At 45.2% G+C, this 15611-nt stretch overlaps 1 protein-coding gene across 8 annotated transcripts in view; it reads left to right on the forward strand.

The window, feature by feature from the left end:
• The window catches only part of Kdm5c (lysine demethylase 5C), a 38260-nt gene extending 23627 nt beyond the window's left edge, over positions 1-14633 (forward strand). For 2 of the 8 annotated variants that reach the window (XM_006993997.3, XM_042269508.2), the window contains exons 13-26: positions 3676-3795; positions 3904-4098; positions 7631-7812; positions 7891-8015; positions 8166-8313; positions 8978-9083; positions 9657-10015; positions 10636-10774; positions 11263-11442; positions 11604-11741; positions 11921-12499; positions 12784-12853; positions 12999-13198; positions 13478-14633. In XM_006993997.3, the coding sequence (XP_006994059.1) occupies positions 3676-3795; positions 3904-4098; positions 7631-7812; positions 7891-8015; positions 8166-8313; positions 8978-9083; positions 9657-10015; positions 10636-10774; positions 11263-11442; positions 11604-11741; positions 11921-12499; positions 12784-12853; positions 12999-13198; positions 13478-13843 (2907 nt within the window). In that variant the 3' untranslated portion in view covers positions 13844-14633. Of the gene's footprint in view, positions 1-3675; positions 3796-3903; positions 4099-7630; positions 7813-7890; positions 8016-8165; positions 8314-8977; positions 9084-9656; positions 10016-10635; positions 10775-11262; positions 11443-11603; positions 11742-11920; positions 12500-12783; positions 12863-12998; positions 13199-13477 lie in introns of all 8 variants that reach the window. The other 6 variants (XM_006993995.4, XM_006993996.4, XM_076561997.1 and 3 more) reach the window with 4 other exon arrangements.
• The last annotated feature ends 978 nt before the right edge of the window (positions 14634-15611 follow it).

The following is a 15611-nucleotide window of genomic DNA, read 5'->3' on the forward strand; positions in this document are numbered from 1 at the left end:
GAAGAAGAAGAAAAAAAAAAACCTCTAGAATTTCCCAAACTAAATGGTTTATCCAGATCATCCATCCTTCAGTGAAGCTCACAAGTTGATAAATGTCACCTATGTACTTTCTTGGAGCTTCCATTCAGCAGCCTTTTTTGTCTCTTAAAAATAAGTAGGCACCAGGCGGTGGTGGCGCACGCCTTTAATCCCAGCACTCAGGGGGGCAGAGCCAGGCAGATCTCTGTGAGTTTGAGGTCAGCCTGATCTACAGAGTGAGATCTAGGACAGGCACCAAAACTACACAGAGAAACCCTGTCTTGGAGGGGAAAAAAAGTGGGCAACCACAGATTATCTGGTAATCAAAGTGAAACAAAAACCCTAGAAAAAATAGAACCAAATAGTGAGAAGGCAACTTGGAGGAATAGACTAGCCAGGGAGGGGTAAACTTTAAAAGGAAAACAAACCCCATTAATACGTTCAAATGTCTATTATTTTGCTTTCTGTAGTTTTAGTTATCTGTGGTCAATTGCAGCCCAAAAATATTTAGTAAGAAATTCCAGAAGTGAACACTTGTTTAATAAAAATGATATGCTATTCTGAGTAGAATGATAAGATCTCATGTTACTATGTTCTGTCCTACTTGAGGCATTACTCATTAATCAGTTTGTCCAATGTACCACGCTCTAGATGCTACCCATATTGTTAGTCACTGAGTCTGTCTTGGTTATTAGATTGACTGCCAAGTTATGGTAGTGTTTGTTTTCAAACAACCTTTGTTTTACCTAATAATGCCTATAAGTGCAAGGGAGATGTAGAGAGGTCAGATATGACAAAGAGAAGCTATAAAGTTTTTGTTTTTGTTTTTTCTGTGAAAAATTTCAACTTAAGGAAAGACAAAAACTTATGCTAGGGTTGCTAAGATCTGTAAAAGGGAAAAAATGGTGCCAGTTTTGTCATATTGAAGATTGTAAAAGGTACATTGTCAAGATGGAGAGGTCCCATCAAATTCCTATTTGTATGTATGTGTAGGAAAAATGACATTATATGTGGGGTTAGGTTCTGTCTGAGGCCTCCACTGAGTCTTGAATAAGTGAAACTGCAAACCTGAAGAGCAGTATGCCGTTTTAAACAGCATAAAGAGAACACTGGGCAGTGGTGGCACAGGGAAGCAGAGGCAGGCAGATCTCTGTGAGTTCAAGGCCAGCCTGGTCTACAGAGTGAGTTTCAGGATATCCAGAGCTACACGGAGAAATTCTCTCTCTCTCTCTCAAAAAAAAAAAAAGTGCATATAGAGAACATGCTGAGCTCTTGGGACATTGAAATTTTGATAACAAAAGTGAAATCCGGGGGCTGGAGAGATGGCTCAGAGGTTAAGAGCACTGACTGCTCTTCTAGAGGTCCTGAGTTCAGTTCCCAGCAACCACATGGTGGCTCACAATCATCTGTAATGAGATCTGGTGCCCTCTTCTGGCCTGCAGTCATACATGCTGTATACATAATAAATAAATAAATCTTAAAAAAAAAAAAGTGAAATCCAAAAGATGAGGGCATAGAAAATAAGTACTTGAAATAATAGAACGAAAAGATAAAAATGAAAAAAGGTAGAAAAAAATTATAGAATCTATATAGTAAGTTTAATATTCAAATAACAGAAATTAAGAGTAAACAAAATAGTAGAATTATTAATAAAATTATTGAAATTTTTAAAAATGAGATTATTCTTATTTTATATGTATGGGTGTCTTGCTTGCATGTATGTCTGTGCACTATGTGCATTATGGGTATCTGTGAAGGCCAAAAGAGGGCGTTGGATCTGCAGGAATTGGGATTGCAGAAATTTGTTAGTCACCATATGAGTGTTTGTTATTGAACCTGGTTCCTCTGGAAAGTAGTCAGTGCTCTTAACAGCCGAGCCACCTCTCTAGCCCTAAAGAAAATTTCTTGAAGGATTGTTTCTTGAATCAAAGCGGCCACCTAGTTAGTATACAAATAAGACAGATCTATACCAAGATATATATTGTGAATATTTTTTGTCAGACACTGAGAGCAGAATTGTATAAGCATCTTGAAGAAGAAACAGGTTTAATTCAGAATTCTTTTAACAGCACTGAAATCTAAAAGACTTCAGGAAGAGTTCAAAATGAGCTGGGCATGGTGATACATGATTCTCAGTAGTTGTGAGACTCGAGTAGGAGACTTGCCTCAAGTTCAAGGCTTCCCTGGACTATATACCGAATACTTGGCCAGCCAGGCTAGGGTAGTAAGACCCTGTCTTAAACAACAAAAGCCCTTCAAAATGATTTTCATTTTGGAATTTATATGCAGTTAAGTAAGTGTAAGAGTTAGACTAAACACCTCCCTTCCAAATAAGCTGCTTCTGACCATGTTCAAACACAGCAAAGGAATAAATCAACAAAAAGAAGAGCATAGGATCTAGGAAATGAGATCTGTCACAGGATCTAGGGAGAGAAGTGGTTCAGATGAGAAAGATAAGAAATCTGCATGAAGCTAGATGTGTTGATACATACCTGTAATCTCAGCACTGGCTTGGCTGAAGCAGGATTGTGAGTTCAAGGCTAGTCTAGGTTACATATGTAATAATACCCCTATATCCAAAAGCAAAATCCTCAGAAAACAAAGCTGAGAGACTTACAGAAAGGTAAAAAAAATGTATAGGAAAGGATGTTTGGGCTTCTTATCAGAAAGTTAGGGTTCAAGTTAGTATACGTATAGAAAACTAAGCAAATTGATGAAATGGATGCTGTCCTCTGAAGCTGGAGTTATAGGTGGTGATGAGCCACCAATGTGGGGCTGGGAACCCAACTCAGGTTCTCTGCAAGAGCAGTGAACATTCTTAACTGTTATGCCATCTTTCTAGCCAGATAATGCTACTTTTTTTTTAAGATTTATTTATTATGTATACAATACCAGATCTCATTATTGATGGTTGTGAGCCACCATGTGGTTGCTGGGGATTGAACTCAGGACCTCTGGAAGAACAGCCAGTGCTCTTAACCTCTGAGCCATCTCTCCAGCCCGCTACTTTTTTCTTTTCTTTCTCTCTCTCTCTCTCTTTTTTTTTTTTTTTTTTTTGAGGCAGGGATTAAATGTGTGCCCCACCATGTCTGGCTGACGATGCTACTTTTTAATATTTTTAATATAGTCCAGATCCATATTATTATTTTGAGACAGGGTTTCTCTGTGTAGCCCTGGCTGTCCTGGCGCTGGGATTAAAGACATGTGCCACCACTGCCAGGCTCAGATCCATATTATTTAGAGTGGTTTAGGCTAATATTCAAATAATCAGAAGAGATGAACGTGATTGGCCCTGGGAAAGAGACATAACAGCACCTGCTGGTTTTATAACCAATATCATAGAAACATTTGACTCTCCAAACCGAGTAATAAAACAAATGACTATTAAAGTGAAATCATGGTCATCTTACTGGAAAGTGATATTTGTAATTTTATTAAAATATAAACAGGAAAGTTGAAGTGATTGATGCATATATTTCCTACCACTTGTGACTCGAATCACCTTTCAGAACCAGAGGCCTGGGATTCTGTTGTCATACTCTGTTCCCTGAAGCTTTCCTTTGTTTCCTCTAGGACCCTGCTCTTAGGTCAGGTTGCTGACAACTAGAAAAGTTCGATTTATCTCAGTGGTCTTAGCCTTTTTTGTCCCCCCCTTAGGTTGTTCGAACAAACCAGTGTGCAGGAGAATTCGTCATCACTTTTCCTCGAGCTTACCACAGTGGTTTCAACCAAGGCTACAATTTCGCTGAGGCAGTCAACTTTTGTACTGCTGACTGGGTGAGTCTGGAGTGTGGTGGCTAGTAGGGAGAAGCAGAAAGGTTGTGGGGAAGCCAAGGCACCGCTTCCTTCAGGCTTGGCTAAGTTCAACTTTGAACCTGTCCACAGCTGCCTGCTGGGCGCCAGTGCATTGAGCACTACCGCCGGCTACGAAGATACTGTGTATTTTCTCATGAGGAGCTTATTTGCAAGATGGCTGCTTGCCCCGAGAAGCTGGATCTGAACCTAGCAGCAGCTGTACATAAGGAGATGTTCATTATGGTGCAGGAGGAGCGGCGTCTACGAAAGGCTCTACTGGAAAAGGTGAGTGGTAGTGCTTTTGATCAGGCATCCTAGCCTGGTAAAGGTTGAGGAAGACAAGGTTAACTTCCAGGGATAGATGTAGCCTTTATTCTTGGAGTGTAGTGAAAAGAGCTAGGTACACCTGAATTGAAAACCATATTCTATTCTCAGTGCTTACAGTGCCTGGCAACATTACACAAATCAGTTTATTTCACTGAGGGTAAGCTTCCTCATCTAAAAAATGGGAAATTCTGTTTGTCTTTTTAGGTACCTAAGTGAGTTATGGATATTTGTTCAATAATAGACTGTGGTTATAGATGCTATGACCGTTATGCAAATGACCCACTAAAATAGGCAGGTATACGAAACCCCTGTTGCTGATCATTTTGGTCATTTCATCAAGTTACTTAAAATGTGATAGTCTCGATTTCTCACCTTGTAAAATGGTAATAAATTCCTAAGTTTGATTTTGTTTGTTTTCAAGACAGACTTTCTCTGTGTAACACACCTGGCTGTTCTGGAACTTGCTCTGTAGACCAGGCTAGCCTCTAACCCAGAGATCTGCCTGTCTCTTCATCTCAAATGCTGGGATCAAAGGCATGGGCCACCACACCCAGATTAAACTTGTGTTTATAATGGTAGTTGTAAAGCTTGAGTGAGTTGATACTTGTAAAAGAATCTATTATTACCCTTGCAATGTAGTAGCTGCTAATGTTAGTAGTATTAATGCATGAAGATGAAGTGTGGACTGTTTCTTAGGAAATTCTGTTTTATTTACTTAATTTACAAAAGATTTACTTAATTTTTTAATCCTTCTTCACAATCTCCTGAGTCCTGAGATTAATAGGTATGCTCCACCATACCTAGTTGTTCTCTTGAATTTCATTTTTAAGATTTTTTTTTTAAAAGATTTATTTATTTATTATGTATACAGAGGAGGGCGCCAGATCTCATTACAGATGGTTGTAAGCCACCATGTAGTTGCTGGGAATTGAACTCAGGACCTCTGGAAGAGTAGTCGGTGCTCTTAACCTCTGAGCCATCTCTCCAGCCCCATTTTTAAGATTTTTAAGATTTTTGTTGTTGCTGTAATTTATTTTCGGCTGAGTGTAATGGTGCACACCTTTAATTCCAGCATTCCAGTGGCAGAGGCAGAGGCAGGCAGATCTCTATGAATTTGAGAAAGGCCTGGTCTATATAGTAAGTTCCAGGCCAGCCAAAGCTACATAATAAGATTCTGTCTCAAGTGCAGGGAGAGGTTCTATTTATTTTTATGTGTATGGGTCTTTTGCCTGCACATATGTGAGTGCGGTGTGTGTATGCAGTATATAAAGAGGGGTGTTAGATCCCCAGGAACTGAAATTACAGATAGTTGTGAGCTGCCATGTGGGTACTGGGAACTGAACCTAGGTTCTCTGCAACAGCAGCAAGTGTTCTTAACTGTTGCTGAGTCATCTCTCCAGCACCCTCCGCTATTTTCTTACTTTCCAATGTTCCATTCATTAACTTGGGTAAGATAATGTTATCTAATAGAAAGTGATCCTACTTCAATAGATTTTCCATAAGCATGTGTCAGTTGTGTGTGGCTGAGTGGCTGTTGTTATAACTGCCTGGTTAGGGAACTGCTGTAATGAGGATCCTCTATGAGATGATGTGGAAGGTTTAGTATTATAGCTTAGTGGCAGAGTGCTACCTAGCATGTGCAAGATAACTGGTTTGATCCCCAGCATTGCAAAAGAAAGAAAAGATTACAAAGGAATGCTGGTCCTAAGGGATCCTGAGAGGCCTGTTTTCTGGGGTAATGCATTTTTAGTTTAAAATTCCTATATAAGCTGGCTATGGTAGTGCATGCCTATAATCTCAGCGTTTAGCAAGCAGGGAGAAGAGGATTTCCCTAAGTTTCAGGCCAGCCCAGGCTACATAGCAAGGCTTGTCTTAAAACATACACACATAAATATACACTCATAATTTTGCTGTGAGTGTTAAATATAGGCCAAGTTTCAGCTATAGTGATGTTGGAAGGCTGGAGCTTCTCATTTGTTGTATTGGTGGTAAATCTCTTGACTTTTTCAAGTACTTACTCTCTGTGTTATTAAATGATGGCCCCATGCTGTGCCACAGTATGAAAAGAAACAAAATGAAGGTTGAAAGAAAAGAGACCTACCTTCCCATTTGGACAGAATTTTGAACAATTGGCACTTAACACAGAGATGGGTTCTGACACCATAATCTTGAGATCCTTAAGATGTGTGTTTTTGAGTATTTCTTTGGAGATGACTTAGTATGTATGTATACATATCTGTCATCTGAGAACTCTAGGGGCTTTACCCCTCCAGCATTCTCTAGCTTTGGATTCAAAATTGCAGTCAAATCCTCACTTGGACAAGCTGTGGCTTTCTCTGCTATCCTTTAGTAAAATGAGATGTGCTTATGTGATGCATATTCTTACTAAATACTAGAGCTAATAATATTTGTTGAGTACTTCATAATTCATAGTGTTAATGTATATTAAGTTCTTAATTGAAATACTTAGAACAATCCAGCAAGGATGTTAGTTACTGCTGACAAGAGAAGCAAACAGATCCAGAAGATTGAAATCATATTCTCGTGATGAATAGGCTATCACAGCCGTGTTAGCAGCAGTCTGTTTTTAAAGTTGGTATGTAAGACAAAACTATTGGAGCCAGCATTTCTTCTTAAAATTCCTAAAGTTGCTCATAATTGTTGTCTTTCAGTGACTCCAACATATTTGCATATTTGGCTTTTCTTCATTTTAGGCATGGATTGCTTTTTTTAAATAAAACAAAACATGCAGTTGTTTCTGTAAGCCCTATTGGTGCCCGGTGTTTCCATTCGCTAAGCAGTAGTTTTTGAAACAGTAAATGTTGAGTGACTGAAGCCAGCATTGTTTCCTAGGACAGACCTTCTTCCATTTCCACCTCTCTGCTGTTTAGTCCACACTCTTTCTCTCTCTCACTTATAGGCCCTTCGTTCTCATTCTAATCTTTTTTGTTACTTTAGTTTTAAATATTTTATTTAATTGTTTCTTTCATTGTTGGGTGGGTGCATGTACAGTGATGAGCCTGTGGAGGTCAGAGGACAGCCTTTTGAGAATCCATTTTCTCCTTCCACCTAAAAACATGTCTGCTGGGAATTGAACTCAGCTTGCCAGGCTTGTGCGAACAAGTGCCTTTACCTGCTGAGTCATCTGGCTTTGTCCTTGGTTTTGTGAAACAAACAGTAATCCTTCTGCCTCAGCCTTCTGAGTGCTAAATTACAAACAGTTGTCATGATGCCTAGCTCCTAATCAGAATCTCACCCAGATTTTTCTATCTTTATAATTTTTTTTGTCCTGAAGTCCACATGATCAATTCTGATTCATCTGAACCCCTGCTTTGAGATTGTGGACTTGACAGAGGGCAGATGTGATGTGAAGTTTGCCTTCTGATCTCCATGACCATCATCGTAGATTTAAGTTACTCTGTGATAGCTGAGATGGGGGTTTCTGCCACCCTGTCTGCTTCTGAATAATGTGTGGATTTTATGCCCTCAGGGTATCACCGAGGCTGAGCGAGAGGCTTTTGAGCTGCTTCCAGATGATGAACGTCAGTGCATAAAGTGCAAGACCACATGTTTCCTATCTGCCCTGGCTTGCTATGACTGTCCAGATGGCCTTGTCTGCCTTTCTCACATCAATGACCTCTGCAAGTGCTCCAGTAGCCGGCAGTACCTTCGGTAAGTCTAGGGCCTACCAGCAGGAAGTTAGGAGAGTGCAAATTTGGGCTACAATGTGCTTTCCCGTCCTTTTTCCAGGTATCGATACACCTTGGACGAGCTGCCTGCCATGCTGCATAAACTGAAAGTTCGAGCTGAATCCTTTGATACCTGGGCTAACAAAGTACGAGTGGCCCTGGAGGTGGAAGATGGGCGGAAGCGCAGTGAGTGATTCTGCGGGTAGGGCGGTAGGGGTGGGGTGGGAGGGACTCTGCAGACAGTTCGGTTGTCTTTTCTTCTGTGTCCCTGGCCTTTTCCCTCCCTCCGCCTTTACATAATGCTGCCTACTCCTTGTTGCTCTCATTTTCCTCCAGGCCTTGAAGAACTGAGAGCGCTAGAATCTGAGGCCCGTGAGCGAAGGTTTCCTAACAGTGAGCTGTTACAGCGACTGAAGAACTGCCTGAGTGAGGCAGAGGCTTGTGTGTCCCGGGCTCTGGGACTGGTCAGTGGCCAGGAAGCAGGGTATGTTGGTGTGAGCTGTTGCAGCTACTGAAAAGTGTGTTACAGTGGGTGGGTTGTGAATACAGGTGGGTCCCATGGAACAGTAGCAGGAAATTGCCAAGTGTGAGATGGCCTGGGAAGTACTGCAGAGTGCAAGACAGGCAACTTTTTGTGGAGGAGAGCCTTAGCAATAAGAAAACTTAGAAGTGTTTATTTTATCAGTGTCTAGAAGATTTGAGAGGTAGGTTGAGGGATTTTGTGGGCAGGGAAGAGTGTGGGAGGTTTAGGGACTAGAATAGGACACAAGAAAACCTGAACTTAGTTGCAGTAGAGGGTGGATTATGAAGTCTAAGAGCTGGCGCTGTAACTTAATGCTTACCTAGTATATGAAGCTCTGGGTTCTAGCTCCTGCTCCATGCAAGTTAGTGGAGGATGGAAAGTCTGCCTTCTGTTATCATCGGTTAGTTTTTAAGCTCCTTCACCCTCCAGCTGTTTCTCTCTCTCTGTCTATCCCTTCGTCCTACCAATATGCTTAGATTTGAAAACTCTCCCTGTAGCCAGGGCAATTGTGGGAACATTGAGGTACAAGATCAAAGTAGAACAGATATGGTGAGGAATGGTTTGGGCACAAATGGAAGGAGGGACCTGGGTTTGGATCTGAAATCTCACACATGAAACTCCATAGCCCCGACAGGGTGGCTGGTCTGCAGATGACCCTGGCAGAGCTACGGGCTTTTCTGGGCCAGATGAACAACCTGCCTTGTGCCATGCACCAGATTGGGGATGTCAAGGTAAGGAGAGGTGGGCTTAGGTAAGACAGAGTGCATGTGTGGGAAGTTATGGGCAAGTTTTTAGATTTGGGACTTGGGACAGGGAGCAGGAATGTAAGTACAAGATGCTGAGTCAAGAGAGGGTTGGTCTGAGGAAGTAAAAAAGGAGGTAATAAGGGTGTTTGTTGGGCCCTGAAACAATGAATAAAGTTTATACAAATAAAAGTAGGATGGAGAAGGCAGGGACCCCAGAGTGAGCATGAAGGTTTATATAGCGTAGTACTTAGGGTAGAAGATCTCTTAGTGCTTTGAGAACAGAATCCCATGTAAAGATAAAGTAAAAGTACAAAGTTTTGATCAATCATGTATAAAAGTGTCTAGGAATGTGCATTTTAATATATTCCCCAGGGCATCGAAATGAGCAGTCAAGTGATGAAGGAGCTACTGTTTTAGATTTCAGAGAACCAGAGTTCAGGCCATGGTAGATCTCCTTTTCTCAGAAGGTTGTGGTGGGAGGCACTGGAGCAAGGATGTGTAGTGGCCTCTTAAGTGGCCTCAACTGAAGGGTTTGTTTTTCATCCTGTATTTTGGTAGGGTATTCTGGAACAGGTGGAAGCCTACCAGGCTGAGGCCCGTGAGGCCCTGGTCTCACAGCCCTCCAGTCCAGGGCTACTGCAGTCCCTGTTGGAGAGAGGGCAGCAGCTGGGGGTAGAGGTACCTGAAGCCCAGCAGCTCCAGCGGCAGGTAGAACAGGCACGGTGGCTGGATGAGGTAAAACGCACGCTGGCTCCCTCTGCCCGAAGGGGTACCCTGGCCACCATGCGGGGACTGTTGGTTGCGGGCGCCAGTGTAGCCCCTAGCCCTGCTGTGGATAAGGCCCAGGCAGAGCTTCAGGAGCTACTGACCATCGCTGAACGCTGGGAAGAGAAAGCTCACCTCTGCCTGGAGGCCAGGTAAGTCCAGCCCTCCCTGCTATTCTTTACCTTCAAAATTTAGTGGAGAATCTGACAAGAATGGCTGTGGGTGGCTTTGGGCATCACACCTACCCCTATATAGGTATATTGAGTTTCTCTGCTCTTTTGTTCCTTGTCTTGTTCTTTTTTTTTTTTTCTTTTTAAATCTGTATACATAGAGGCAGAGGTAGGCTGATGGAAAAGCAGAGAACGGGTGTGTGTGTGTGTGTGTGTGTGTGTGTGTGTGTGTGTGTGTGGCCCAGTACCAATAGAAGCACAGGAAACAAGTGGATGAGTGGGTATAGGTAAAAAGATGCCACACACAGGGGGGGTCTGACAGACTTCAGCCACAGGTTATGCAAGCAGTTAGCATGTGAGCTTCTAGCAGGCTGACAGAGTGGTAAACATAGGTACAAAAGCTGTGGCGGAGGATATATGGGTACGTGCAATCTGAAGAAAGCAGAGCCTGGCAACCATCTTGACCAACATAAAATCTCAGAAGTGTAACAAGGGGGAACAAGAGCCCAGCTGTTGATAGCTACTGATCAGGCTGGGCTCTGATCCACAGGCTATGCCAAACTGGCCTGCTCCCCCGCCCCTTCTTTTGTTGTTGTTTTTAGGCAGAAGCATCCACCAGCCACACTTGAGGCCATAATCCATGAAGCAGAAAACATCCCTGTTCACCTGCCCAATATCCAGTCTCTCAAGGAGGCTCTTGCTAAGGCCCGGGCGTGGATTGCTGATGTGGATGAGATCCAAGTAAGGACCTCCCCATCCACACCTAGACCTTCCATGTAACAGGGATGATATACAGGGTTGTGCTGTGTTTGCATGGCTAGAGAGAGGATTGAGTACCACATATTGTAAGGAGGCAAAATGTGTTTACAGAGCAATGTTCTTAAGAGAGGGACTTAGGAGGCTGGCCTGAAGGAAGTGGGGTTCTGTTCAGGGTGAGGATGATAGAGCATGAGAGTAGAAAAGGACAGGTACCTACCTGACAGTAGGTAGAAAGGGAAGACCACAAAAGCATAGCTAGTCTGGTCTCCCTGAAGACTGACTGGCTGCTTTGACTGAGCCAGTGAGTACATGCACATGTCATGTATGGTAGAGGGCACTCCTGAGGACAGTGTCAGTTGTTTCTGCTTTGAGACTATGAGGACAGACCATCTTCCCAGCTCAGGCCAGACATGGAGAATTAGTAGATGATTGCAAGCTCATCTTGCCTTTCCTCTCTTGCCTGTGCTTAGAACGGTGACCACTACCCCTGCTTGGATGACTTGGAGGGCCTGGTGGCTGTGGGTCGGGACCTCCCTGTGGGGCTGGAGGAACTGAGACAGCTAGAGCTGCAGGTACTGACAGCACACTCCTGGAGAGAGAAGGCCTCCAAGACCTTTCTCAAGAAGAACTCCTGCTACACGTTGTTGGAGGTGAGGCCTAGCACTTTTACCTACATCCTCTTTTTGCTTGGACTAGCTGTTTCGAGGTAGTTTATATGAGAATCAGGGTTTTTGAGGGGGCCTGGGGGAGGGGAGGAGAAGGTACGGGAGGTAGGGAAGCATGGTCATTTGCCTCTGTCTGCCTGCCTCAGGTGCTCTGCCCGTGTGCAGACGCCGGCTCAGACAGCACCAAGCGCAGCCGGTGGATGGAGAAGGAGCTGGGGTTGTACAAATCTGACACAGAGCTGTTGGGGCTGTCTGCGCAGGACCTCAGGGACCCAGGCTCTGTGGTAAGAAGCTTAGATACAGATGGGTGAAGAGCCTGGTGATGATTGTCTGAACCTTGTGACCATGGGCAGACCACTTGCTCCCTGAGCTCAGTTTTCCTGGTTTGGGAGTGGGGTGTTGAGGAGGCCAGAGAATGAAGGAATCAGGTTATTTACGTTCTTCCCCTTCTTGGGCACGGCAGATCGTGGCCTTCAAAGAGGGGGAGCAGAAGGAGAAGGAAGGGATCCTGCAGCTTCGTCGCACCAACTCAGCCAAGCCAAGTCCACTGGCATCGACTACAGCCTCCTCTACAGCCTCTATCTGCGTGTGTGGGCAAGTGCCAGCTGGGGTGGGAGCTCTGCAGTGTGACCTGTGTCAGGACTGGTTCCATGGGCGGTGTGTGACAGTACCCCGCCTCCTCAGCTCCCAGAGGCCCAGTCTTACCTCATCCCCACTGCTGGCCTGGTGGGAATGGGACACCAAATTCTTGTGCCCTCTGTGTATGCGATCACGGCGCCCACGCTTGGAAACCATCCTGGCACTGCTGGTAGCCCTACAGAGACTGCCTGTGCGGCTGCCTGAGGGTGAGGCTCTACAGTGTCTCACAGAGAGAGCCATCAGCTGGCAAGGCCGTGCCAGACAGGTTTTGGCCTCTGAGGAAGTGACTGCTCTGTTGGGACGGCTGGCTGAACTCCGTCAACGGCTACAGGCTGACTCCAAGCCTGAGGAATCCCTTGCTTACTCTTCAGATGCTGGAGAGGGCTCTGGCAATATGCCTAAGGTGAGCTTCTTAGCCCAGCTCTTAAGCTCGGATTTCTGTCCCCTGGCCTGTACGTAGGCTCTAGCTCTGTCCCTGTGCTCCAGTTTGAACTCTCCTTTGGCCCAGCCTTTTTGTTCCATCCTCTATCTGTCCACACTCCTAGACCCTGCTCTCTGCGGGCACCCCATGTTTGCCCTTCCTCCAGTAGGTAGAGTCTTTCAGGTTTGGCGTGGGTGAAGGAAGAGTAGGGCCTGGCTCTTCAGTTCAGTTACCCCCTGCCTTTTCCTGATCTTGATATTTGATAGGTCCAGGGGCTGTTGGAGAATGGGGACAGTGTGACCAGTCCTGAAAAGGTAGCCACAGAGGAGGGCTCAGGTAAGAGAGGTAGGTCTAGCTATAGTGTGAGTGGGATGTTGAATGGATATTATCAGTGTGGCCCCTGATGTCCTCAGCTCTGTTATAGTGGTATAGGATAAGACCAAGGACAGCCTCTAATTCAGCCTGTCTCCACAACTTCCAGATCTGGAGCTGCTATCCTCACTATTACCACAGTTGACTGGCCCTGTGTTGGAACTGCCTGAGGCAACCCGAGCCCCACTGGAGGAACTTATGATGGAGGGGGATCTGCTTGAGGTGACCCTAGATGAGAATCATAGCATCTGGCAGCTGCTGCAGGCTGGGCAGCCTCCAGACTTGGAGAGGGTCCACACACTTCTGGAGGTAAGGAGAGGAGTCATTGACATGGCCAGGTCAGGCCAAGTAGGTCGGGAGCTCTCTCAGGCCCTGACTACTTGCCTGTGCTTGTCTTTTGGAAGGGGGAGAGTAGATAGGATCTTGTTATGTAGACCTGGCTGGTCTGGTAACTTGATATATATAGTCCAGGCTGGCCTTGAACTCATGGCGGTCTTCCTGCCTTAGCTATGCAAGTGCTGGAATTATAGGCATGCACCACCAGGCCTCATTTTAAAAACCTGTCTTTTTTGCCTTTTGTATTCACAGCTGGAGAAGGCAGAGCGCCATGGGAGTCGGACACGAGGCCGAGCCCTAGAGAGGAGGCGGCGGAGGAAGGTGGATCGGGGTGGGGAGGTTGATGATCCAGCCCGAGAGGAGCTAGAGCCAAAGAGGGTACGGAGCTCAGAACCAGAAGCCGAGGAAGTCCAGGAGGAAGAGGAGCTGGAGGAGGAGACTGGGGGTGAGGTCCCTCCTGTACCCTTCCCCACCAATGGCAGCCCCAGCACCCAGGAGGACCAGGATGGCTTAGAACCAGTGTTAGAGGCTGGTTCAGACACCTCGGCCCCTTTCTCTACTCTGACTTCCCAGCTGTTGATGTCCTGCCCACAGCAGCCATCTCGGCAACAATTGTGACAGTGGCTGAGCCTAGCACAGACCCCAACAAAGATCCTTCCTTGGCCTCAAGGATCCTTTCTGACCATCAAGCCTGCTTCTTGGAGGTGGGCGGGTAGGTGGAGAGACTCCCCCCTCACCACCACCCCAAGACCGTGACTTTTATATTCTGACTCCAAGGTATTGTTCAGACCTCAGCTCCTGGGGGCCGGCCCCTGGAGTCCTGCGTCCCTGGTAACCTGTAACCAGCATTCCCAGACACCAGAGGCAGATAGACAAGTGGGCAGGGGGTTGACTGGGGCTAGGCCAGCACCATTCCAGAGACAAATGCAGGGCACATGCAAACTGGGGACCTCTCCCTTCCCCCCAGTTCTGGCCCTGGGTCAGGCCATGCTACACTAACCTTCCCCCCTCCCCCCACACACTTTTGCCTCCTGCCTCCTTTTTACTTCCTTCTTCCCCTTCATCTTTTCCCTCCCCCGTACTGTTCCACCCAGGAGGAGGAAACTTCCCATGGCTGTCCTCACTTTTTTATTTTCGATGAATTTTGTTAGGGTTGAACAGGGCTGCCTATGGTCTGAAGGCTTTTGGTGCTTGTCCACACACCCACCTCAACCCTTCCTTCCCATCCTCCTCCGTCTCCTCCTCCTGGGTTCATGCTGTAATAAAAGAAGATTGTTGGTGTGTAATTAATTTGTTCAAAGGGAGAAAAACAAAAACAAGAAACTTTGGTTCCAACTAAAGCCTATTTTAATTTTATTTTATTATTTTCCTCGTTAGAAATAAAACCCTTAGGAATGTTTTTTGGAAACCTGTTTCTGAAGTGCATTTCTCTTCCAAAGGAGAGCAGAACCTTCCTTCCTCGCCCGCCCGTTACTGGAGCAGCTACAGTGCTAGCGGTAGTGCCAGGGCCAAGGCCAGGGAACCGGGGCTCTGACTCGGAACCTCCTTCCCAGCTTCTCTCGACCTTGGGAAAGATAGCCCGCCCCTCCCCAAGCCATTTCCCGGTCTGCAGACTGGTGGGCACCCCTCCCTCTGGGGGATCTGCACAGCAGCTTCCCCTAGCTTTGTGCTCTTATTTTCCTGGTCTCCGGGGGACTTTTTCTTCACGGCTTTATTGAAGTATAGTTTCCATGCTATAAAGTCGAGCTGTTTTAAATATGTAAGTTCATGAGTCAGACCATCCTTGATGTTTCTCTGTTAGTTTCTTTCTGCCCCTAATGAATGTGTGGTTAATTTGTAATTTCTGTGTCGCTGTTAAACTGCTCTATTGAGATGAAATTTGCGTACCATACAGTCCATCCAATTCAGTATACAGTTCAGTGGCTTTTAGTATATTTTAGTCATTGAATGAACCTTCATTGCAAAAAAAAATTTTAGAATGTTTTTATGACCCTTAGAAGAAACTCCACATTCCCTAGGTGTTCCTTCCCACTCCCATTTGTCTCTTCTGGACATTTTATATAAACGAAATTATACAATATGTCATCCTTTTGTGTCTGGCTTCTTTGACTTGGCATAGTAGATTCAAGCCTATTAATAGTCCTACAGTAGTTAGATTTTCACCCTTCTGAACCTGAAAGATGAAAGGACTGTGCTTGATTAGCGACTGCCTTCCTGAAGTATGTTTATACATGGTTTTTTGTGGGTATCTGTATGCATTCCCCCCCCCATAAGACCCACCAGGTTGCATCATATTTATAAAGGGACCATAACCCCCCAAAGACCAAGAAGCAGTCTTTGTTGTTCTGGGTGTTCTCTGTTCAGAGTTTACCTAGGGAATAGAGGA

The sequence above is a fragment of the Peromyscus maniculatus genome, chromosome X, assembly GCF_049852395.1.
Source record: "Peromyscus maniculatus bairdii isolate BWxNUB_F1_BW_parent chromosome X, HU_Pman_BW_mat_3.1, whole genome shotgun sequence".
NCBI classification, from domain to species: Eukaryota; Metazoa; Chordata; class Mammalia; order Rodentia; family Cricetidae; genus Peromyscus; species Peromyscus maniculatus.